Source organism: Crocodylus siamensis, chromosome 2 (assembly GCF_052110815.1).
Source record: "Crocodylus siamensis isolate JL-2025a chromosome 2, ASM5211081v1, whole genome shotgun sequence".
NCBI classification, from domain to species: domain Eukaryota; kingdom Metazoa; phylum Chordata; order Crocodylia; family Crocodylidae; genus Crocodylus; species Crocodylus siamensis.
The window spans coordinates 252,726,726-252,751,275 of NC_143396.1; the positions used below are offsets into that span (position 1 = coordinate 252,726,726).

The window sequence follows — 24,550 nt, forward strand, 5'->3', positions numbered from 1 at the left end:
CTGGGTGTAGCTGGGCCAATGGACAGTTGTAGCAGTAACAGACTTGTCTTACGTACTGCATTTCTCAGGCACAGAACCAACTTTGGAAGCAGAGGAGGGTTTATTTTTTTAAAACAGTGGAAGATCCATTATCACCACCCCACCCCCATGGTTAGGAAATAAGACCTACAGACAGAGCTGAAGATCATGGCAGGTTGCCATGGTAATATGCATTTAGTCTCACTGTTTCCATGACAACTGAAAGGCATACCATTCTGTTCCACTGAAGGATGCAAAAGGTAAATGAGCACTGATTAAAACAGGGACACAAACCTAGGCTCTGATCAACTACAAAGACTGAGGCTATAAACTCTTACTGCTCACACAGGAAATACTTAAAACATACAAATGATATAAAGGACTGAAGTAGGAAGCACTGTACTCGCACAGTTCTCCAATGAATGAGGAATCAGCATTACACACTGACCCCCACCACACACACTACCGTGCCTACTCCTAGCTGGGCTGATGGGGAATTAACTGCCTGAACAGCATTTTTCTCCACAACTGTATGTCCTCCTGGGATCAACTTCTAATCAAGTCCATTTGCTATTAATCCCAACAAAATGAAAACTCAAACTGAAGTCTATGACCCACCCAAACCAGATTCTCCTACATTCAACCAAATAAAAATCGGTCTTAGTTGAATCCTAAACACTACCTATAGCACATACCTCTATTCCAGCCCCAAGCTAGGTGGATGCTAAATCCTGAAGCCGATTCAAATCCCAGTGTCTCAATCAAACCTAGCCTCCTGTCTGTATATGAGCACATTCGGCCTGAAAAAAAATGAGTAAGAGTTGAATCCAATAGAGATTTTCTATTGGTTCTATAGAGGTTAAGTACTCAGACGCTTATCTCTTGTGGCAAAGCAATTTGTTGTTTGCTCTAGTGGAAGTTCTGTCTTCTAAACTCACAAGTCTCTCCCTGTTGGTTGACAATTGCACTGATCCAGTGTCATGGGAGTTCATGGCTGCAGAGAAAGGTGCTGTCAGGCAGCTAGGGTCAACTTCTGGAGGAAAATAATTGTTGGGTCAAAAACCTCCTAACTTTTTATGGAAAAACAGAACAAGTGAAGAGGGGAGAGCATTAAGATGGAGTGCCTACAACAACACACAATGCTAAAAGGATTGGGTGTTGTTTTACACCCACCAAATCCTTCTTAGGGTACGTAACTTCATTCCTAGGTATGAGCTGTAGTAACCGAGTCCGGAGAGAGAGACTGCATGGCTCAGCCTCTGCCTGGGTCACAAAGAAAGGCCTACACCATTTCAGGGTATGTGCACTCATTCCTTTTCTACTTCCAAGCAGCTCCAGGCGTACTTGAGGTATCTAATACTACTGATCAACAGAAAGACCCACCAGGATGAATGTAATTTATTTCCCTTATCAATGATAAAGGAGGGAGCAACAAGTGTCATCTCTGTACCAGGGGCTGGTTTGAGGCCTGATAAAGATACAGGGCACTGACAGTTGGCATGAGCCACTAAATCTCAGACCTTGAGTGCAGAGTACTACTGGAGTCAGATATAAGCAGAAGACTTATCTGCCATATCTTCTCATCAAGTATGTCTAAGATCCTCTTCCTGGACAGTCACTGCTTCTATCCCCTCCCCAACCACTCCACTGTCCTTGAACCTATTGCACATACCCTTCTGCTTAACATTTTATCCTAACCTAGCTTCTATAAATACCCTGCTTGGTTCTTCTACCTCTCTGGTCACTTCTTTACTGTCAAGGGAGGCACAGAATACAGCATTCCTCTCCTACTTACTGTGGAAGATCATCCTCCAACCTCTCATCTTTTTTGAAGTCACACAGAAGTTTGCCCATCCTCCCCTACCCACCTTTTCTAGACACTTTCATTAGGTGACAGTTGCTCTGTATTCTAGGCACTACCTTGATGCTCATAACCCTCATCCACCACCCTGCTCTTAACTCACCTTGCTCTACTAAGGCTTTTCCTGAATGTTACCTGTCAAATGCACATAACAGACTAAAGCAAACTTTTAACCTAACTTCACTCACACTCAACTTCCTCTGACACTGGACTATGTCATCTGCCTTGCCCAACAGGCTTGCAACTTGAGCATTTGCCCAACAGATCTCTAAACCTCCCAGTCAAAACCTACTCAGTACATTCCTCGTTTCATTTCCATTCCTACAACCTCTGTCTTTGACTTCCTAGACCGATACCAAGTGAACAGGAAGTAGACTAGTGATTGCTAGATCTCAGATGCATTTAATTCTCTTTCTAGAGTTGGCAGGATCCTGAAGGGAGCCAATTCTCCATTTTCATGTGGACTGTTTGCATCACTGCATTGGTGGAATGCTGCTGTAAAACCAGTGATTCTGGCCAGCACAGATGGTTTCCCTTGACTGAGTTAGAAGTAGGACAATGAGACTTTTTTGTAGATCCCAGCATCGGTCATGTTGCCAGAATCTCTCTGATCTCCAGAACAACCTCTCTCATGCCCAAACCAAAAAAACTGTTCTTACACCAGTGCTGAACTGGTCCCTGGACAGCCGTAGAAGCTGCAACATCTTTGCTCATCAGAGGACCAAAGGAAGGGCACTCTAGCCAGACCCTAGATTTCAGCAGAAGTTTTCACAGAACTCAAACAATCCCACTCCTAAAGAGTAAGGGAGCCACCTAGTGATTTTACAGAGGTACTGCTAAGATAACCCAGTAGAGAAAAATCACAGATGTGGGTTTCCTACATGGTAGGACAGAAATAGCTACTCATGTCACTTAAGAAAGGGGATGAAATTTCATCCTTTACATGTTACTCAGGGGGTGGTTTCTGTGAAAGGCAAAAATTGCTTGCATGTGCAAGTGCTTTCTTAGACCATTGTGCAAGTGACAGAGAGAAAGTGAATAAATGGTCCTTCCTCATATGGTACAAAGCAAATAAAACAGGTAGGTATAAATTCCATATAAAAGAATCACAGACAGACTGCTCAGTTAAAAAGTTTCCATGAACTCAGATTAGTTTAGTTAGATTTCATACTTCATACTTCCCCATTACTCACTGCCATGTTTGCATTTTCCAAAAAGGCTACGAGACAGACCTGTCCAAGGCTGAAGGGTACTGGTCTCAGACCAAGCACTTTGCTTCTTAACACAGAAAATTAAGCTACAGATAAGAGACTGGAAGAAGATTTATTCCTCATAAAAGAACACAGTTAGTCATAAAGCTGTGTACCTACACTAAGCTTTAGATCTGACCCTTTAAGATGTGCATAAGATTAACTGTGATGTAATAGACAGGACACAGATAATGTGCCCTTCCCAGTCGTGTCAAATATTCCAATGGGAGTTCAGACAAGTGTCTTCAGCTGCCCCATCCATCAAATAGGATGATATTACAGTCAGCTCTCCAAGTGTGTGACAGAATTAAATGACGCTTGTCAATTTTGGGAAGCAATTAAAGCCAGTTAGGGAAAAGATAAGATCAGAACTCAAGCCCTCTTGGATCCCAGCCTTGGGCACATTCCTCCAGGCCAAAGAGAAGTAAACAGTAGTGGTCTCCCAAAGCACTTAAGGGGTAGAGCAGGAGATTCTGACTGGCTGGGTCCCACTCAGTGCAGCAGCAACATCTGTATGCAGGTATTCAGCTGCACACCCCCGCACAAGCCCCTCTTAGGCAAGTATTTAGCAAAATTAACAAAAAAGTAGCTTGCTGCTTGTTATTCGATTCTCAAAGGCACAGTCTTGCTCTAATCCCACTGGATTACTCCACAGCAAAGTCATGCAGTTCCTCCAGTTTGCATCAGAAACTGATATTTTTAAATCCCAAGTGATTTGGCTGCATAGCCATTAAAGATCTCAAGACATGATAGGAAAAGCTAAACTTCCCCATCTCTTTTCTCACCCAGAAGGCAGTGGAGATACTTGGGCCTACGCTTAACCAAAACTCATCCCCAGGACAGACCATGCATGTAAAATTTCAGTTGAACTGTGAAAATTTCAGAAAGTTGCAACTGAAACAGAGTTTACAACACAAACCGCTAGGCTCCCTGCTTACTAGGTTGGTTGCCCAGCACTATTTTATGAAGGGAAAGAGGGATTAGTTATAACTGAATCTCTCTCCTTGCTTGTTTTCATAAGGCAAAACTTGGAACAAAGTTTCTCAACTGATTAAAATCCATATTTGGTGCAGGACAGAACTCCCAGTTGTGACTACAGGCACTTGTCTCCACCTTTCAACATAAAGTCCTGTCCCTGTTCACTGCTGGCAAAGGACAACATAAAGGACATCTGCTGGCCTGTGCTACTTTTTAAAATCCAGAGAACCAGGCTGAGAAACCAAGTTATGTTGTTTTTAAAAGTACTTCAATTATTAAATCACCCTCTACACACATCATTCTGCCTCACCTACACAGAGCAGAGAGCACTATCTCCCCATACATGCTGACAGCACAGAACTGTCTGCAGACTCCTGGAAGCAAAAGGGCCAGAAGAGATGGGAACAGTGCTCACTGCTGAAGATCTTTGTTAAGATCTCTAGAACAAGTTATTTAGGATGGTTCACAGCTAGGTGGAGAAGGCAGAGCAAGAAACCCTGGGTTGCAGGAGAAGTACCCAAGGAGTCCTCTAGCCAGATGGCTGTAACAGGGGGAGGCAACAGCATGTTGGCATGCATTTTAACTGCAACTAGAAATGCATGAAAACATAAAATAAAAAAAAAAGCAAAACCTCTCAACAATATTTATATGTACAAGCAGTTCCAGCAAAACAAGCAGTTCCACATGCTGGGGGAGGTGGGGTGGGGAGTTTGTTAAGGAGATTTGGCACCACAGCAACCTGGTACACAGGCCAGTCCACAGGACTTCGTAGAGGACAGAGAATGCTCTCTTGTGTGCACTGAAGTCTACTTCACATTCTTGAAGGGAGAGTTCAGTGGGGCCTGGCTGCAGGCTTTGTTCAGATTGAAACACAGTTGGGATTGTTTGCAGCAACTGTGTAATAAACTGAGGACGACGATGGGGGAAACTGGGAAAGCAACAAGTTTGCTGGGTCTGTGGCCCAATGTTCACCAAGCATCACTCAGGGAAGAGTCCAGTTAGAGTTTGACAGAGAAGGACGTTCCACATGAGCAGCCCTTCTCAGCCTGTGGGTTGCTCACCACCTGGAATGAGCTGCGAATCAGCTCCTGACTGAAGTCTACCATGGACCCTTTCACGAAGGCCAGACTGTCCACATCCACAACCACACGGGCACCACCTTGTTCAAACACTCTGGGGAAAAGAAGCACAGGTGACTTATTAGCCAATCATCCAGAGAGGGCAGACAGTACTACAGCATGACCACCCAATTTACCACACTATCACAAACACCCCTCTCAGCATGCTGGTCCACAGACATCTCCCACACTACGATGACCCACACCCTTTCAGTCCTTGCCTGTCATCAGGATTGATAACAGTGTCCAAGGAAAACTTGTATTGGAATCCAGAGCAGCCACCTCCCTCCACCTGCAGACGGAGGAACTCGGACCCTTCTGTGATCTCCAGCAGCCTCTGCAAGGCAGGAAAGAGGAAACATTAAGAACGTGCAGGATTCTCAAACACACACTCAGACCCCTGGTCAAGCAAGAGGTCTGAGGGATGGGGAAGGCCAGAACCACAGCAGAAGGGAAGGGGCACCTGCACAGATGTGGGTAGGCAGAGGTACGTGGTGTACAGCCAGCCTGAGCCTCACAAATGCAGCCGAGGGAGCCCTCATGTGGTTCATCTGACAGATTAGGGAGGTGCTGATATCCCCAGGCAGCCCTTGCATGCAGCCTGTGGCTGCCATTGAGAAAACCATGTCACAGGAGAATGGGGAGGGGGCCAGAGTTGGTTGTACACTGCTGGTGTGGGAGACTTTGAGCTGGTGTAACAGAGCCAGGCACTCAGGGCACATGAGCTTGGACCCAGGAGCGGATGTGGCAGAAGAGGGGAGGCAGGGTGCAACTGCACCCCCCCTTCTACAATGAATCACACCCTAGGGCATTATGTAAGGTCCCTAAAGCAGATAAGACTCCCCCTCATTCCTGCATGCTCAGAGGCAGGTCCCCCCACCCCTCACTGCAGCTCTTCTGGCTGCCCCGCAGGATGGGGACCAGCTCCAGCCCAGCTGCGCAGGGGGCTCTGCAGCGCCCCCCCCAGCCGACGGGGCGGAAGCCCCCTTCTCTGCTCCTGCCGGCTGGACCCAGCCCCGGCCGGGGAGGCTCTTACCCGCTTCGGGGACTTTTAAAGTCCGCCCCGCCCGCCCCGCACCTGCACGCAGCTGCGGCTGAGGTAGACGTGGCCCTCGCTGTCCTCACTCCGCGGCGGCGGCGGCGGCGGCTCGGGGGAGGGGGAGCGCGGGGCTGAAGAGACACTGCGCTGGGGGTGGGGCGCGAGGAGCCCCGAAGCCGGGGAGAGGCCGCTGCTGCCGCAGAGACGCGCGAGAACGGGAGTACCGCGCAGGCCGGCCCGAGGAAACCCGCAGCGCCCGCCAGGCACCACCCGCCCGAAGCACCGTAGAGCCACCAACGCCGCCATCTTGCCCCGCAGGAGAAACATTCGCACGCCCCGCCCCCGGCCACTGCTATTGGTGCGCAGCCCGCCGTGTCCCGCCCCTTCCGACAGGAGGGGACACCAAGCAGCTGCTATGACAACGGCTGGTGGAAGCGCTGCGCGTGGCTATGGGACTCGGGAGAGAGCAGTTGAGTGTCTACGGGCACCAGGAACTGACCCAGCACTTGGCTCCGAGAAGAGGTCAAAGGCCTTTGCCCGCAGCCCCTGCTGCTGCCCCCTGGCGGCGGGGATGGCCCGTCCCCTGGTCCCGGCGCAAGGGCGGCAGCGAGGACCCTGGCTCGGGCCTCGGGCTCGTTGGCGGGGGCGGTGATGCTGATCCTGACCCTGACCGGCAGCGGGAGCCTGGGACTGGAGCCCGCCCCGAGATGAGACACCTAGATCCAGATTTGTCTGGCGAGATGTGCGTGTCTGCATAGATGTGTGGGTGTATGAGTGTGTACACACACACACACACAGAGTTATATGCATACATACACATGCGCATAAATAAAACTGTAAACCCCAAGCCTGGTGGTGGGATGGCAGATAGTGCTAGGATGTGGTGCTCGTGGTGATAGCCATCCTCTGCCTATGCTGGGCAAGCCAGCAAGTTTTCCAGAAAAAAAAACCAGGCAGCAGCCTTTGTGTGTCACTGCCAACGGGTGACGGGCAGGCATCCGATTGTTCAAAGACTGTTGCAGGTAGTAAGAATTGTCCAGATGTGCTGGGAGCTTTGGAAACCAGCCCATCAGCAACGTTCTGTCCGCTGAATCAGATGCACTTTGCTCTGTTTCTTTGTCTCTGTTTGGGCTTTCCTACCTTGGCAAACATATAAAACAATCCTGCCACCTTTTGCTTACTCCAAGCAGAGAATGACTTCAGCCCTGTCTTATCAGAGGCCAAGGAAGCTCAAATCAGATGTCTCATTGGACTGTAGAGGTGACAATGTAAAGTGAAGGGTGCAAGGAAGGATCAAGATGGCATTCACAAAACAAAATGAAGTCCACCCTTTGACGCAGGTGTTCTGGCTGACTTGTAGTATACGGTGGATAAGCTTCTGTGTACTGGATTCTCCTGTTGCATGATGGTTTGCTTGGCATCAGGCCTTACCCAGCTGTCCTCACAAATTTCAGCTTTGCAGGGCTACAGGTTATAGCTGTGTTGGTCTGGAGGCAAAAGGAATCGGAACTCTTGAGGAGGTGATATCTTTTATTAGACCAACTGGATAGTTGCAAAAAAATTCTTTATTTGCAGGTGTTCAGGCACACCCCTTCCCCAGGTATAGGAGAGTGCAAAGATTGTAAAACTTCTCCCAGGTGGAAATGAAAAGTCATATTTCACAGGAGAGCTGAAATGTGATGTAAGATCTGATTGGAAAACTTCATTTTTTGCAAAATAGGCTATGGTAAAAGTTGGAGCAGCCTATTTACCTCAGAGTTGTCTGATGGCAAGCAGGATGTTGAATTATGCTTCTTTCTTGTTCTGCTATTTCACAGGAGGATGGGTGATGGCTTCTTTCTTGCTATCATATTTAACAGGATGGTGTGTGATGGAAGGCCCTCCTGGGCAAGGAATTTCTCTTGTGTTGTGGCTGCTCTGTGAGCATGTAAATTTGGCTTGAAACAAACAAAAGGCTCCAACAAGGGTGTCAGCTTTCAGGTCTCAAGGTGTTGAATTTTGCTTCCATCTTGTAAAATTATGAAGCTTTCATTTCAAAATGGCTATTTTAAATATTTTCCATGTTTCAGGGATACAGGTTGTAGCCATGTTGGTCTAAAGGCAAAAGTAATCAGAACTCTTGAGGAGGTGATACCTTTTAGCACCTGATGGATAGCTGACTGAAACAGTGAAACTGCAAAAATAGAGGATTTTTTTCCTAATTGTTTTCAGTTTTAGTGATTGCAGGTGCTACTACCAGGTGGCTACTACCGACAGTGGTAGAAATGTGACAATTGCTTCTGTATGTTGCCCAGATTGTGAAATATATCTGTGTATAGATCTCCAAACAACATGACAGTAAGGAAGAAGTGAATGCAGGCCAAGAAAAAAAGTGCCAAAGCAGGGAGGCAGCTGGGATCAGTTGCAACTAATTCCACTTCATTAATGTTTTCTTGGCATGACAAGCTTTACAGGTGTTTGGTATAGTGAATAAGAGACAAATCCATCAGATGTCTGCATACACATAAGTAGAAAAGAAGGCATCTGTTGGGATTCTCTAATTTGTCATGAGTGGCTATTTCTGTCCTATCTCAGCAATGTAATGATGGCTCATGTAGAGTTATTTACAGGATTTCCCCTCCAATTTGGTACCTTTTTTATTATTGTTGTTGTAAAACAAGTCTTTCATGGCACCTGATATTTTTGAGTTCCCTTGAATTTCAGATAATGAAGCAGAAAGGGCTCATGAAAAAGTTTTCTACCACCTCAGTTGCTTAGTGTTTAGACTATGACTTACTTTATTCCCCTTTCACAGCAGAGGAGGTCAATCTACAGTCTGAGTGCCACAAATAGGATGGACATCATCTGTGTATGGCATGTGGCAGATCAGGGAGGGGATAGGGCAGTGGTAGATAGGGCAGGAAGCAGAAAGCAAAGCAGCAGAATGGGCAGGAGAAGGCAACTGGAGTGGCATGCAGGAAGGGTGTGGGGATAATTTGTGGCATGCCTGCCAAAAAGGTTGGCCCCATTGCCATAGTGTGTGGTTGTTGATCCTGTATTTAGTGAGCATTTTAGTTCTATGCAACTCTGTGCTGAGATTTGTTAGGGTGGGCTGGTGATTTTAATCTGCTTTTTTCAGGTGTGTGTGTATGTGTTAAAGCGCTGTGTACCTATTTCAGTTTAGGATGGGGTTTATTCCATTGTTCTGGAAGCTTATGTCAATAAGGTTTAGTAAGTGAAGATATACCAGTATATATGAATGGTTTGTAGTTTCATTTGGATTTTGTGTTGTGTTGTAGAAGGTGGGTACTTTCTTCTCTGGTTGAGATAATGTTAGAAATTACTATTCTGTGGATCAGTGATTCTCAACCAGGGTGACGCAAGGTGTGATGAAATAAGCAGATAAGCTTACGCTCAGGCTTGTCCCTGCCTGGCTTACCCCCTCCCCCACCTTGCCCCTCTGCACTGTAATTTATTTATTAGGTTTTTTTTAATTTGGGTATCATTCAATTCACAACAGTTACAGAAGGTGCTTCACATCCAAAAAGGTTGAGAACCACTGTTCTGGGTGTTACTATGGAGGGGAAAGTGACTCAACTATGATTGCTGGACTGTTTGTCAGTGAAACTATGGGTAAAAGATTGCTTTTTTTAAAGGTCTTTAGTTTCATTGGATGAAACTGACTGTTAAAACAGAGCCCTAGAAACTACTCCTGTGTGGTAGACTGGGTTGGACAATGTTACTGAGCAGCTCTAGCATCAGTCTTCTTGCTGCATTGTATTTCCCCAAGTAACTTAGAAAGCAGGGTAGACTTCCCCTAGCAGTTTTCCTATCCTACCTGAAATGGGCTAAGTACATTTCTGTTTTTTATATAGTGGTCTTAATTTCCCAGATGCATTTGTAACAAGGTCTAAGTGTGTATACATAGCCTAGGAGCTTCCCTTCTTACACCTGATGAAAAATATCTTGCTCTTAAAAGCTCTTTTAACTATTCCAATCATGCAATTGGTCTAAAAAAATATCACCCCGAAAAACTCCTCGTCTCTGACGCAAGTCTTGGACCATGGTGCCTACATCACACTAATACTATGATAACCAAGGAGTACACCATCTGCCTTTCTACAATACAGGACAACTGTGTCTATTCTGAGGATGTGGAGGCTCTATGAAAATTTCTTTTGTGAAATATTCCTGAGTGTAGTGACCTGCAGGGCCCATGTATTGTAGTAGCTTTTAGAAGCTATATTTTTATTTTTGAGAACCGCTAATGGTAAGTACTTGACCCCAACTTCGCTTGCCTGGAGTCCGGGGCTTGAGAAATGTTCTTGTGCTATGTAACAATACCAACTCAGCCTTACAAGTTGAAAACCCTCAGAGAGCACCTTTTCTTGCCTGAGAGCCTTGGCTTCCATATTATTTTTTATAGTCTATACCTGACGCAGCGATTTAGCTGGATGTTTTTTCTAGATTGTATCCTGGGGTTTTTTAGATCTGATACAGAGTATCTGCTGAAACAAAGCTTTTGACTCAAAGCCTATGAAACTGGAGGGAGTGTGTTTCTTGTGCTTGTTTAATTGCCTTTGTGCAGGAGCCTCCATATATGAATGGCGGACAGTTGCTAAGGGAGGGATCCTGGAGCATGCTGATGAGGATAACATCTTAATCTTTCTGTATGGATGCTGCAGAATGGTTGGGATGTTATCATCAGCACAAGTATCTTAATAGCTATTTGAACCAAGATCACTTCTGCACTAGAGGCAGGCTGTGCATCTACAGTGCAAGGATTGGAGATGGAGAGAAGAAAACTTTCTAAGACCTTGGTGGAAAGGATTTGAAATGACACTCAGCACGTAGGTGGGCCAGAAGAGGAACTTGGGTGTAATTTTTAAAAAGTGGCCTCAATGTGGCGGGGCAAGCTGTCCTTATCCTTTACTTGGAGCAGGGCTGCAGCAAGCACTCAAATCTATTTGATATGGGATTCTCTGCAGGTTAAATTATTTTATGGGCCTCCAAAGAAAATCCCTCAGTCAGTGAAAAAATCCTTGTTCTCTGATAAGCTGGCATCCCTTGTAGGATGTACCTGTTGCAGAAAGGCTTCCATAGTTCCACTAATCTCCTTGGAGTCTTTTATCCAATCTTACACCCCAAAGGAGATTTGTAAAACTCCTCCATACCAGTTCTGTGCTGTAGCAAGCCCTTGGCACTAGATTGTGACACAAACAGATTAGAGATAAAGGCATGTTAGTGTTGATCTAGTTAGGAATATGGCATGAGATAGGAATGACACCACCACAGTCCTTCCCTCTTCTGACCTCTGCTCCAGTGAGCTGCTTACTCAGCTTCCGCAATGCTGCCAAATAACTTGGAAACAAAACCCCAGCTTTATGCAGATCATCTGCATAACAATGAAGGTGGCATTGGAATATATTGTCTGGAGAGGTTGTGGAATTCTTTTAAGTGCAGGTTAGACCAGCATTTATCTGGATGGTTTAGATGGGTACAATCCTGCCATGGGCAGGATTACGCTTCTATGAAAAAGCTCCTGAAGTCCCTTCTAGCTTTATTTTTCTGTGATCTAAATATCATATCACCCACACAGGTATCTCCGAACCAAACATTTTATAGGTGTTTTATAGGTATTTATAAGTTTTTTAGGAAGCAAGTATGAATTTCCCATGTTAGCATTTTTTGACATACCTCATGTTGCTAGGATCAATGTAGTAAAGCTGAGACCTACTGCTAGATGTTCAGAGGGGACTGGAAAGCACGGCAGATATGTATATTGTGGTTACTGTTGGTCACAATGTGGAAATAATTCTTGGCACTATGTATACAGCACTGCATATTCTGAAATCTGTACAAAGGAATGAGGTTACAGGTCAGTCTGCTCATAGTGCCAGTCCCTGCTACCCTCATCCTTACTGGAAGTTGGTGGCGACATGTAGGAGGTGCATGGGAATGCACGTGGACCCCTTAAGAGCGCTGCTGCACCCTGTCAGGCCATGCGTCTCACTCTGGCGACAGGCAGGAGGGGTAGGCGGGAGTGCCAGTGTCCACTTGGGAATGCTGGCTGGGGAGTGCGAGTGCTGGATGTAGGCCGTGGCCACTTCCAGGAGCACACAGCGGCTCACCACTTGGTAAGTTTTGCTGGAGGGGGACCCCCCCGGTTGGCACAATTGACCATGGGGGGACCCCCCCAGTCACTGGAGGGCATGTCCCCCCCCACCCAACTAAGGTGGCACCAGTCGCCCATGCCGGAAGTGCTTGAAAGAAAATAATTTCTTCTGCCCTGGCTACTCTTCATCTGTATGCACATCTCCTTTAGCTGCTGCTGATTCTTCCCATGCTGTCAGATACTGCATATTACAGGGTATAATTCAGGAGCATGAGGGGACTTTCAATACAGGCTCTGGGGAGATGGCCTAATAAAATAAGACTATGAAAAAGAGCTCTGGTTCTCAGTTCTGGTCTATTTCTTGAGGGCTTGCTGTGCAGCTTCTTCCTTAAATTGTTGACTTCCTCTTTTGAGTGTAGGCTTCCTAGCATCTCCATTTACCCTAATTTCCCTGGAACTCCAAGCCATCCCTTCCTCTTCCTTGCTCAACTGTAGATGGGATTCTATCCTGGAAGAGGCTTATTAGTTCACTTTTCCCTCTGACCTGCTCTCCACAACACTTCAGTCTAGGTCATATCCTTTAGGACATGGTATCTCCAGGGAGAATGCTTCAGCCCAGTCTGATTTGTTGGGAAGCAAGCTCCTGTTTAGTCTGTATTTTCTTTCCCCTTTTCTTAATTTCATCCCTTTGTTTTAGGAATCTCTACTACTGTGCTCATAGAATCATCTTTTACAGTTCCTTTTCCATTTCCCCTGTTTACATCCTACAAACACTATGATCCTATAACCTTTTCACTTGAGGCATTTACAAATAAGTATGTCTGGCTAAACCAAACTCACTGCCTCCATAGTTAAGGCCCTTTAAATGCATCTTAAAATGCTGCATTCTAGTGTCCAGTTAAGTTTACGTAAGCTTGCTCTGCACGCCACAGTATCCAGGCAGGCCTTCACTCTACAGTTTCCAATCTAATGAGACAGGAGAGAAAGTAGGTGAACAAACTAAATAGATTGTGTCAGAAGAGACAGGGTCCTGCTGCAGCATGGCATTGTGATAGATACTCTCTCTAGAGCTTGTTGGATTTGTGTTTCTCCTACCTCCCATTTATGCAACAAGTCTATGCTCTGATCTAGATGCTCATGAATATTGGAAGGGTAGGTGTAGAAGTCAGTGCTGTCAGACAGCAGCCAACCAATATGTACTTGGAGCCTAAATATTCCTTCCCACCTCTCCTGATTAATTTTTGGTGCACTTCTCTGAACTGGGGGGTAGTGTTAGGATAATGAAAACCCTGTAGTTGCCTGAGGCCTGTTCTGGTCAGGGTGACTTTTTTGGAGTTCATCATGCCATGATAAAGTGAAGACTAGGGGCCAAAAACTGAACCACAGAATGAACCTTTAAAGGTAAACCAACACTACTGCTCTGAACTCTGCCTCTTGCATAACTCATTCCTAGTGAGGAGGTGGCAGGATATGATGCAGCTCTCCAGGCATGACTGCATTAAGGGTGGTGTGATCCTGAGTGGGGAAGGGAGCCAGGCAGCTGATGGGGAGGTATAGCTGCTAAGCTATGTGCAGCCTCATTTGTGATGTGACCCAGATAAAAGCATGGCACTAATTTCCTTTCTGCTCCAGGCTTGTGGCAGTGAGTATGAGTAACATACACCCATCTCCATCCCCCAAGCTGCAGGTGCAAGTGTTCTCATGGGTGGATCTAGGATTTTGCAAAGTGGGGTGCAGGTGGTGAGGTGCAACATCACACACAAAGCAACATAGATTTAATGCACCAGTGGCCTAGGGCTGGATTATACAGTTTAAGACTGAAGCAGAAGAAAATATAACTTCACTGGAATGAGTTCAAAACAATCTGCTGGGCTGTGAAATCAGAGCTCCATTACCAGGAGCAGGGAACAGACCGCAGCCTTGCAGAACAAAGGGCAGTTTCACTGGTAGAACATCAAGGCTGTTAAAAAGAAGAGAGTGGCTTTAACACCTGCAGAATGAAGAGGTTAAAGGGATTGTCAAAGGCAACAGAAATGGTTAGAGGCCTGGGGAAGAGGACTTCTGAGGAGAGGCTGAGGGAACTGGGCTGCTTTAGCCTGGAGAAGAAAAGACTGAGGGGGTGGGGATTTAATAGCAGCCTTCAACTACCTTGAGGGGGGTTATAAAGAAAATGGAGCCAGACTGTTCCCAGTGGTGACAGATGACAGAACAACATGCAATGGTCTCAAGTTGTGGCAAGGGGAGTTTAGGTTAGAAATTAGGAAAAACTCTCTCACTGGGGGGACATTAAAGCACTGGCACAAGTTACCCAGCAAGGGGGGAAATCTCCATCCCTAGGGATTTTTAAGACCCAGCTAGACAAAGCCCTGGCTGGGATGCTGTAGTTGGGGTTGAGCCTGCCTGGAGCAGGGGCCTGGAGTAGACTCAGGTCCTTCCGACCTGCCTGTCTAGGATTCACAGACCAGGTGGACAACAACGCGCCACCAAGCCGAGTGCTCCCTGGGCGCTGCCTGCTTAGAAACGCTGCCCTCCGGCCCTACCAGGCAGGTGGTGTGAAGGACTGGCCCCCGCTGCCCCCTCCACAGCGGCTCTGGGAGCCCCGGGCGGGCGGGGCGAGGGGCAGTGCTCCCACGGGGCGGAGCCGGCGGCCGCGCATGTGACCGGGCACTGACTCAGGCCGGGCCCCGCCGCCGTCCCAGTGCCCCTGCGGAGCCGAGCCGAGCCATGCCGGCCCTCACCCAAGCCCTCGCCCTGCTCGCGGTGCTCGCTGCCGGCGCCCGGGCCGAGCCGCTGCACTTCCTGGACTGCGGTGAGTGCCCGGCCGCGGGCCCGGGGGGGGATGGATCTAGTCACCGAAGCGGCCGGGCGGGCACTGGGCCCCTGGCCCGGAGGCAGGCGCTGGAGCAGGGGGTACGGGGACTCGTGACCCGGGCACTGGAGCAAGGGGTACGGGGAGGGAAAGCCCCGCGGGGCTGGTGAAGGCCGGGCCCTCCCCGAGACCTGCGGCCTTTCCCAGGTTTCCGCTGACCGGGGCACGGCTGCATGGCAGAGGAGCAGCCCTTGGAGCGAGGCAGGTCCCAGCTTGGCCGGCAACTTGCGTGACCTTAGCAGAGGTCACTTGCAAGGATGCCAGGCAGGGCAGAAGTATCCCCTCGGAGGCAGCCGGCAGGTTTTGAAAGGTGCTTTCAGCATCTGTTGGGATTTTCAAAAGGTCTCTTCAGGCATTGAACTTGCTCTCAGAATCGGACCCCACAGGATCCGAGATGGAAATCTGAAAACCTGTGACTAGCTACTCTGAGGTCAGGGGAGACTGGGAGGAGAGAAGAGGATCTTAGTGGACAAGGACAAATAGGACAAATAGGCTTATCAGCCAGCAAGTTTCAATATTATCTCTTGAGTTTTGTATGGATCTGGGATCAGTCCCTGCCTTCTGAAGGGAGGTCACATCTGACTTACTGCTTACGAAATAAAGACAAAAGAAACCTGGATGAGGTGATGGGGACTTAACCTTCTTCCAGTCTCATTTGTTGCTAGTCTGTACCTCTGCTCTGTAAGCAAGATAAGGAGTTAGAAAGCAATCAGATTTTACAATCTCTTCTTCTCAGGGTGTGCTTGGGTTAATTAGATATTTTTCAAGGCCTCTTCAGAATCCATGTTTGTCTCTTGAACAAATACATGTTTAGTAACAAAGCTCCTGAAATTAAACCCCAGTTAGCTGATTTTAATGTTGTTCTTTCTGTCAGTCTTCCTTCTTCAAAGCTTGGCCTTAATCCCTAGGGCAGGCGTGGGCAATTATTTTGGGCAGAGGGCAGCTTACTGAGTTTTGGCAAGCCATGGAAGGCTGCATGATAGGCAGCCAGGGGCAGATAAATATTAATTTTCTGGGTTTTTTTTAGGGGCCCTGTGGGCTGGATAGACTGGCCTGGCAGGCTGCATCTGGCTCTCGGGCCGCATTTTGTCCACCCCTGCCCTAGGGTGTCTGTGCTGCAGTCAAAGGCATAGCAGCTAGAGTAGCCATACCCATGCTATCTTTGAACTGGGCACCTCCAGCCCTGCTCACAGGGTAGCTGGGAAGGGCTGCAGATCCACCTGAGACCCTGGATAAATGAATGCTGAGCTTTGTGGCCATCTGCAGTGGGGCTCAACTGACCTGTCTGGTACCTCCTACATTTTGACCATGCCTCTGACATACCCTTAGATTGGAGCCAGAAACAGCAATTGACTCCAGGTCCTGGTGGGATTGGGATTCCTTATGGATGCAGTCCTGCAGCTGTCTCTGCCCTAAGGGTGGGAGCATAAAAACCCCACAGGTGCAGCCCATTCACCAGCAGCTGCGTGCGTACAAGTAAGCTTGGTCCCTTGAGCTATTGTACATCTGAGGTACAAAATCCTGTACTGTGACTCTATCCAGTGCCTGCAAGATGGGTTTGATAGGCATGCAACTGAGCAATTAGGACTGTGCTGTAGAAATAATGGAATAAAATTCACCAAGGGTATATTTAGGCTAAATATTGTCAAACCTGTCCCGGTAGGATGTGCTCTTGCTTTACATGTATAAGATGTAACAAACCTTTGGTTAATGTTATGAATGGCATAGCATACAATTCTGCACTGGTGAAAGGAGGAACAGCTAGTTCTCTGTCTTACTCTTGGAATGAATCCTAGAAACTCTAAAGCAATATCTACTCTCCCTTCTCCATTAGCACATTCTCCCAGCCTTTCCAACACAACAGTAATAGCATGCTGTGCTCTGTATTACTTTTCAGCATTGTTTACCCAGTAAATACTTCCTCTTCCAGCCTTCTCCACCTGGGAGGTAATTGCTTAGGTAAATATCCCAGCAAACCTTTCCATACCTAGCAACTCTGTACCCTACTCACTGTGCTAAAGTGGAAGGGAAAGAGAATGTAGTGAAAGGGTAAGACTAGGAGTTGGGAGCCCTCAGTAGAAATGCTTAAGTAGCACTGGGGTAAAACTGAGATCTTTCAATTTTGGTCTTGCATTGTGAACAAAAGTTCCCTTTCCCCCTAGTTCCTAGTCTAGCCAATAAATTGGTAGTGAGAGCATAGCTCTGCAGTGGCAGAGCAGGAACTTGAACCTGAGGCTTCTGTGTCCTGGCTGAGTGCCCTGACCACCAGTAAGGTAAGAGGAAGCCTCTTAGGTCTGTGACCAAGCAAAGACCCTGACCTCCATGGGAGAAGGGAGGCACTGCCAGATCTCAGCTGTGCCTTTTTCTTTTTCCACTGCCCACGTGCTACTCCATGCCCTGGTCCACTAGTTCTTTTTTTGCCTCCGCTTCATCCAAACAGTCTTCCTTTTGGGCACTTCAGACTCTGCTTTCCCCTCCCTGAATCTCTGTGCTGAACAGAGGCATAACTAACAAATTTGGCACCCTGGGCAGAGAGAGTATGAGTGGGTATGTTTGTACTGGGGGAGATGGTGCTGCAGCAGGATTCCAGTGTGCTGAGCTGCCCCAAGGAGCTGACTTGGAGGGCTCTTGATAAAGTCACTTTCAGTCCTAAGCACTAGAATTAATCTCCTTCCCCCTTGTCCATACTGTCCTCATGGATGGCACAGCCCCCTCCTCCATGTAGTTAAAGGGTAGAGTAGATGTGATGTCCTCTGGAGTTCCACCTGTTACACAGCCTGTGGGCTGCTCTAGGGATTCCCTGCTTACTGGGATTCTCTTTGCACTTATTGGGATTCTAGAGCAGGGCTTGGCTCTTCTCTGTGGCAGTTTGGAAAGAACTATTTAAAGTACACTGTAAACCCCAAACTGGCTACTGCAGTCTGAACAGACCTTGCCCTGGCAAGCACTTCAGGTGGCTTCCACCCTAGGAAAGTTCTCCAGACCCAAGTGATCCCTATCTCTGCCTTCCTCTTTGTCGCTGCTGCCCCCACAACGTGGCAACAGTTTGTAGTGGCTGTAAAAGGTTGCTTTTTGCCTTGGAGCCTAAATGTCTAAATGACTCTTTCTGCCAGAATCATAGTTGCCTTTGCTTTGCTGCCATTAGGTGTCCTGTTTGGCAGCTGGATGCCCCTTGGGAGTGAATGGGGTCTGTAGCATTAGACCACCCATCTTGCCTCTTTATGCGGTGGCCAGCAAATACGCAATCTTAGCAAAAACCTGCACAAGGCAGTGCCTATTCTAACAGGATTCACAGAAGACTCTGAATGCTAAGGCCTTGAATAAAGTGGCTCCATTGCACATGAAGGATCATCTGCCCTGCAGGACACCAGAAGTGTTGCTGATGGTCTCCAGTAAAGCTGGAGTGGTTTTGCTACATTTGTTTCTGTCATATGTAACAATTTGAATGCAACAGTTGCTGCCCTTTGAAAAAAGCTCCAAAGAAGTTGCTTGGCCCATACCCATAGCAGTCGGGTCTAATGGCCACGGATGTGTGCTAACTTGTACGTTAGGATTTGCTTTCCTTTCTTTGCTTCTCTAGTCATATAGAACAAGGCTTCAGAATGACACTGTGTCCTTGTTCTTTCCTCCAGGATCCAAAGATGGAAACATCCAAGAAGTAAACGTGACTCCCTGCCCAACACAGCCATGCCAGCTCCACAAAGGGGGCTCCTACAGCATCAACGTCACCTTCTCCAGCAGTAAGAGCAGGCCGCAGGGTCCCAGCTGCTCTAAGGCTTGAGCTTCTGTTGGAGTTGGGATGTCTTTGCAGTGACTAGGGAGGTGGGTGGAGATGGGGGCAGAAAGTACAGTCCGTGGGATTTGCCTGCAGTAATTGGAGAGATTCAGGGAAGGGTGGACACTGAGTAACCCCAGGGCAGGAGGGTGGGAGCAGCTGACAGCTGTTAGTCTTCTGCTCCTTCTTCTCCACTGCACCCCCATGAGGAATTCAGGAGTGGGGAGAAACATCCTCTGCACTTATACATCCCACTCTCTTTGTATTCCTCAGAGATTGAAAGCAAGGGCAGCAAAGCCAAGGTATATGGGGAGATGCTGCACGTGGACATTCCCTTTCCCATCCCTGAGCCTGATGGATGCAAGTCTGGAATCCAGTGCCCCATTGAGACGGGCCATTCCTACAGCTATCTGAACAAGTTGCCTATAAAGAGCGAGTACCCCAGCGTGAGTGATTCACAGAGCTACTCATTCTAGCCAGGGCTTGACTCCACCATGTGCCTTTTTAGTAATGAGACCTTTTCACCCTCTGGGGAGAACGGAGCATTGGCAGTGGCATGAACACCTCGTGCCTCCTGAGGCTGGGCGGCATAGCAACTGCCTGTGGGTGGGAATGTGGTGGCAGCGATGATGTTGTTGGTGAAGGAAGGCTGAGTGGGGACCATGGGAGTGTCGGTGGTGAGGAGGGGAGTGGCAAGTGGCAACCGCCCACAGATCCGCTGGTGGCCAGTCTCGAGGCTACCACACACAGATGCACATACACCCTCTACGTGTTGCCAGTGGGAGGGAGTCCAGAATATGCTGCTGAGGTCACCTGTCTATAGTCACTTCTGCTCCATGCCTGATTGTCCTTGTGACCTACTTCCACTCCCTGTCAGGCAGGGTGCAGTGGGACAGCTGTAGCTGCCAGCCATGAAGAAGGGAGTGTGCAAATGCCCTAGCATCAGCAGATCCCTCTGGGCAGTGCTAGGTAACCTTCTTCCAGAGCCTGTTTTTCCTAGTGAGAGGTACAGTGTTGAATCAGCTCATGCCTCTTGAGAAAAGTTTAATGAGGCTTCAAGTTGAGTGCCCTGTACTGGCATGCTGAGCTCAGGACTAAAGAGTAGAGTGCCGCTAAGTTATCCCTTGGAGGTCTCCCTTCCAAGTACAAAGCCCAGTCCCTACCAGCTTTGCACATAAGCAGCTCTGGGGGGCAATGTGAGTACTGTAGCCCCTCCTGTTACGAAGTTCCCGCAAGTGGTTTCCTCCCCTGTTACACTAAGGAACTGCAACTGTCCACATGCCAAAAGACCAGCCTCTCCCTGTGCACTCTCACTTCCTCTGTCTCTTTCAGATCAAGCTGATTGTGAAGTGGGTATTGCTGGATGATCAAGAAGACATGCTCTTTTGTTGGAAGATTCCTGTGCAGATCACTAGCTGAGGAGCTGGTGGGAGGGGGTGGGTACACAGAAGACAAGATGGGCCAAATTCTTTTTGCATAGCAAATATTTTCTGCCACCTGCTTTCAGGTTCTTTAGCCTCCAAGTGGCTGGTACTGGGCTCCCTCAGGGCTAAGTTACAGCTATTCAGGGGCAGCAATGAGCAAAAGGCTCTTACCCCAGCAGAGTCTGACAGCTGTGGCATTGCATGTTGCAGAGCTCTGAGTGCTTTGCAGAGGCTTCTGGTTACTTGAAATGGAGCTCTCATCCCAAAGGGATTTCTCTGTGCAATGAAATGGGACTGGTGTCAAAGCTGCTCCCTGTTAATCCTTCAGTGCCTCATGTGGTAAAATACTGGCTGTTGCATCCTTCTGCATCTCTCCTGCTCCCTTGGGACAGTGCTTCTGGAAGCTGCTTTGGCCATCTGCAGCCATAGAAGGGTGAAGAGAGGGGACTAGCATTTCCATTTGTCTTCCCTGACTGCTGCGTCCATCCTGGGCCCTACCATGGCCAGCAAGCCTGCAGCTGTGAAAGTCTGCTTTCTCTTGGTGGATATCAAGCCAAACCACATTCAGCGTCTCTGCCGGGATGACTCTTATTAACTATCCTTTGCACTATCTACTAACTCATATGGAGCTGCTGGGGGCTCTTCCAAACCTAACCTCTTTTTTTTTTTTTAACTTTCCTTTTAATAAAACCTGAATAAAAGTCTATGCCTGCCTATAGTGCCTTGTGTGATGGGGGGCTATGCCGAGGTAGGAGCAGGCAAGGTCCCATCACTGTACTAGGGCAGGGCTACCTGTGCTGTAGAGTCACCACATTGCTGGGCTGGCTAGGATGTACCTCTGCTCTGTGATGCTGGGTCTTGACGCTTCAGCCAGCAAGAACTTATGTGCTGCTCAGGTAACTTTTTTTCTGTGGCCCTCTCTTCTGCTTGGCTGGGCCTGGGCTCCTTCCTTGGTGGAAGCTGGGAGCAAGTGTCAGGATGTTGCTTAAAATGCAGGGTATGTGCGATCCTGTCCTTTTCCTCATTGCTAGGAACGGAAAGAAGTGTTGTGAAAGGACATCCTTTCCAAGATGAGGGCTCTAGCAGCAGCTCTAGCCTTAATGGTCACTAGTGCTTGGACTGGAGCTCTCTGATCCCTACATGTGTGCAACCAGTCCTGGAGTTAGCTGCTGCTGCTGCAGTGGGGCCCAATTCAGAGTGGACATAAGCATGGGTCTATTCTGGCTGTCTCTGGGAATATACCCTCTTCTTGGGTATGTGAAAGAAATCTCAGTACAGGTATTGGGGTTTCTCAGGAGCTGAAGGAAGAGAGGCAACAGCCAGCTGTAGAAGTCCCTGCCAGGTGGCAGCTGCCTGTTTACCCCATACTGAAAGGGCCATCTCCAACTGAAAAGACAGGCTTGGAAAGCATTGTGCTAGCAGACGGCTGGGTGGATTTGCACCATCTCAACCAACTAAAGTTGTATATAATATATATATTAATGATAGGTATAAAGTATATGTTATATATATATATATACACATAATACAAGCTTTTGTGGGCTGAAACTCACTTCATCAGATGCTGTGAAAGGACATGCTCCTCTTAAGCGTGTGTGTGTGTGTATACAGAGATGTAGGTTGTAGCTGTTGGTCCAAGGACATAGGCAGACAAGGTTCTTTGCATGAATCTGATATCTTTTATTAGACTAACTAATTGGTGTAATAAAAGATATCAGATTCACGCAAAGAACCTTGTCTACATATATACATACACACACATTTTGGTTAGCCTATACAATGTAAATCTACCCTGCCTTCTACTTGACTTCAGACTAACATGGCTAACAACATAACTCTAGGCACTGCTAACATGTGAAAGGTGTGCTGCAATGATGTACACGCAGAATCCTACTCCCTGACCCCACTGCCCCAAGCTGTGCAGTCAGGTCAGGCAGAAACAGTTCCAACCAACCCTGGTATCAGCCTCCGGGTCCAAAATAAATGTTTTATTTAACAACATGACAGATATTCCCAGCAGACTTATTAGGAAAAAGCCAGTGACAACCTTACAAAAACTAAAAAGCTGGAACTGTCCTCCCCAACCCAATGCAAGGCCACCAGCCAAAGTGCAGGAGGAAAAGTTATGTGCCTGGGAGGGACGTGGGAAGAGTAGAGCCAGGCCTCTGCAACTCACTGGGCGCCAAGCCATTTCCAGGGGCAGGCAAAATTTATAAGCCTTGGGGCTGGCCCTCCCCAGACTTCAGGCCCTTGGGGGCCAGGCTCTGGGCTAGCTGCCCCTTTCAGAGAGGCTGAGCGCAAGGTGAAGGAAATAGGGCAGAGAAGATAAACATTTGCAATGAGGGCCCTGAAAGTGGATGGGAGAGCTTCCCACAAGCCTTCTGGGACTGGACAGTGCTGAGAGTTAGTAGCCCCTTTTCTGGAGGAAGGGCTGGATGCTGCCACTATTTCAGCAATGTATATTGGTAACTGGGGAACTAGAGGAAGATGCTGCCCTTCACCACTTTCAGGCTCCTTTGGTGCTTGTTAAGTCACTGCATCCATGGTGACAAGGAGTGTGGGAGGAGTGCCTCAGGTGGGTGCAGTTCAGGAAAGTGGGGCCTGTGAGGCTGATGGGCCCTATTCAGGGAAGAGGGACAGCAGGAGATGGCGTCTTGTCATTTGTGAGTCCAGAGTACAAGGGAGGGACAAGGGGAGAGGGGGCCTGCAGGCTGGTGCTGTGATGGTGAGCAGGCCAAGCAGATGTGGCTGCCTGGTGAGAGGTGGCAAGAAAGTTGTGCGCTTTAGGGGATGAGCAAAGGGCCTCAAAGCTGTTGCAGTTCCAGGGGCCTTTCTCCCTTTCAATACATCCTGGGTACCAGAGCAGAGTGCCTGAGGGGCCACCCTCACCTGCTCTCTTCCCCTAGAGCTTTGCTGCCTCCGGCCTCCGGGTAGTCTCTGGCACACAGCGGTGGGGCTCAGCCAGCGCCACGTAGCCAGGCGAGCAGCTGCAGCGATAGGAGCCCTCTGTGTTCTCACAGGTGCCACCATCACACAGGGGCCCAGTGCCACTCACCTCTTCACACTCATTAATGTCTGGGGGGAGAAAAGGAAATGAGGATCAGAGCCAGTCAAGGCACTTTGTGTCAGTCCATAGAGCACTCCCTTCTCCCCAGCACTGCACAGTGCTCCCTCACACCACACAGTCTACAACACCTCATGTCCCCAACACTCCATTGCCTCTTAGGGATTCCCCATCCCTTGCCCTACTACCTTGAACTGGACTGGAGTCCCAAAACAATGTGTACTAAGCAATTCTGTACTGGACAAAGCACCCCCCACAACACAGACTGTCCCTCAAACAGGAAAATGAGAACTGTGTGGGGCTCCATCTGTTATAAGGAAACACGCATGCTTTGCAAAGACAGGGAACGGCTGATTCTAGTCTTGCCCAATGCTCCTTGTTGATATGACAAGGTCACTGGGAAGCAGAGATAAGGGCATCTCAAGAGTGGCCCTGGAAGGGGCTTATCTCCTAAGAACCAAATTGGAGGAAAAAATCTTGTGTTGTGCAAACAAATGAGCCTTTTATTAACCTGAAAAATGCCAATTTCCTTATGGAAGCTGCTTGTCTCAATGGCCCAGTCTGCACTGGCCATTCTCAGGTAGCAGCAGGAGTGCTGGGAGGACCAGGGGCTGCAGGCTTCCACAGCACTTGCTAAGACCAGCTCCCTCCATGATGGGCCTGCATTTACGCTTGCAGTGTTCTATCACCAGAAAGAGTCTACCCAGGACCCGCTACAGCACTCGTTGCCCAGCTGGGTGACCCTCACCCTAGACAGCTACCACTAAGGGAGGAAGCAGGACACCCCATTGTCCCCAGTGGGAGACCACAGCTCTATGTGCAAATCTCGCCTCAACCTTAGTCACACCATTTAACTTGCTGGAGAATTTGCGGCAGGGAGGACATGACCCACTGCCCAGTCACTGCCAGCCACACAGCCAGGTCCCTGACTACAGTGACAGCCCTGGTTGCTTTAGGGTAAGGAATCTCCTGCCTTGGACTTGCTGGGGCCTAATGCAGTTTTTCTGGCCCTAGCCTTTGCAGTTCTTTGACGGAAACACTGGGGGAAGGGGAGGGGAAA

At 48.3% G+C, this 24,550-nt stretch overlaps 3 protein-coding genes across 10 annotated transcripts in view; 1 reads left to right on the plus strand and 2 right to left on the minus strand.

Annotated features, from left to right (window-relative positions):
- Window positions 1-81: 81 nt before the first annotated feature.
- On the minus strand, window positions 82-6,601 carry ISCA2 (iron-sulfur cluster assembly 2). The gene is made up of 3 exons (XM_090033676.1): window positions 6,304-6,601; window positions 5,447-5,562; window positions 82-5,280 (listed from the first exon to the last, which is right to left on the minus strand). The coding sequence occupies exons 1-3, from the start codon at window positions 6,589-6,591 to the stop codon at window positions 5,106-5,108; spliced, it is 579 nt and encodes a 192-aa protein (XP_089889802.1). The 5' UTR covers window positions 6,592-6,601; the 3' UTR covers window positions 82-5,105.
- An 8,375-nt stretch (window positions 6,602-14,976) lies between these two features.
- NPC2 (NPC intracellular cholesterol transporter 2) lies at window positions 14,977-21,130 on the plus strand. The gene is made up of 4 exons (XM_090033690.1): window positions 14,977-15,167; window positions 18,860-18,967; window positions 19,276-19,448; window positions 20,335-21,130. The coding sequence occupies exons 1-4, from the start codon at window positions 15,083-15,085 to the stop codon at window positions 20,419-20,421; spliced, it is 453 nt and encodes a 150-aa protein (XP_089889816.1). The 5' UTR covers window positions 14,977-15,082; the 3' UTR covers window positions 20,422-21,130.
- Window positions 21,131-22,193: 1,063 nt separating this feature from the next.
- Window positions 22,194-24,550, minus strand: part of LTBP2 (latent transforming growth factor beta binding protein 2) — a 175,048-nt gene continuing 172,691 nt past the window's right edge. For 3 of the 8 annotated variants that reach the window (XM_090033683.1, XM_090033680.1, XM_090033677.1), the window contains one exon: window positions 22,196-23,501. In XM_090033683.1, coding sequence (XP_089889809.1) covers window positions 23,329-23,501 — 173 coding nt within the window. In that variant the 3' untranslated portion in view covers window positions 22,196-23,328. Of the gene's footprint in view, window positions 23,502-24,550 lie in introns of all 8 variants that reach the window. The other 5 variants (XM_090033679.1, XM_090033681.1, XM_090033684.1 and 2 more) reach the window with 3 other exon arrangements.

Excerpts from the sequence above, each read along its gene's own strand:
- ISCA2 (XM_090033676.1), bottom strand. The coding sequence starts at position 6,591 with ATGTTTCTCCTGCGGGGCAAGATGGCGGCGTTGGTGGCTCTACGGTGC. Across the intron at positions 5,563-6,303 it reads TCAGCCGCAGCTGCGTGCAG|AGGCTGCTGGAGATCACAGA; the intron begins GTGCGGGGCGGG and ends CCTGCCTTGCAG. Across the intron at positions 5,281-5,446 it reads GTTATCAATCCTGATGACAG|AGTGTTTGAACAAGGTGGTG; the intron begins GCAAGGACTGAA and ends TCTTTTCCCCAG.
- NPC2 (XM_090033690.1), top strand. The coding sequence starts at position 15,083 with ATGCCGGCCCTCACCCAAGCCCTCGCCCTGCTCGCGGTGCTCGCTGCC. Across the intron at positions 15,168-18,859 it reads GCTGCACTTCCTGGACTGCG|GATCCAAAGATGGAAACATC; the intron begins GTGAGTGCCCGG and ends TCTTTCCTCCAG. Across the intron at positions 18,968-19,275 it reads CAACGTCACCTTCTCCAGCA|AGATTGAAAGCAAGGGCAGC; the intron begins GTAAGAGCAGGC and ends TGTATTCCTCAG.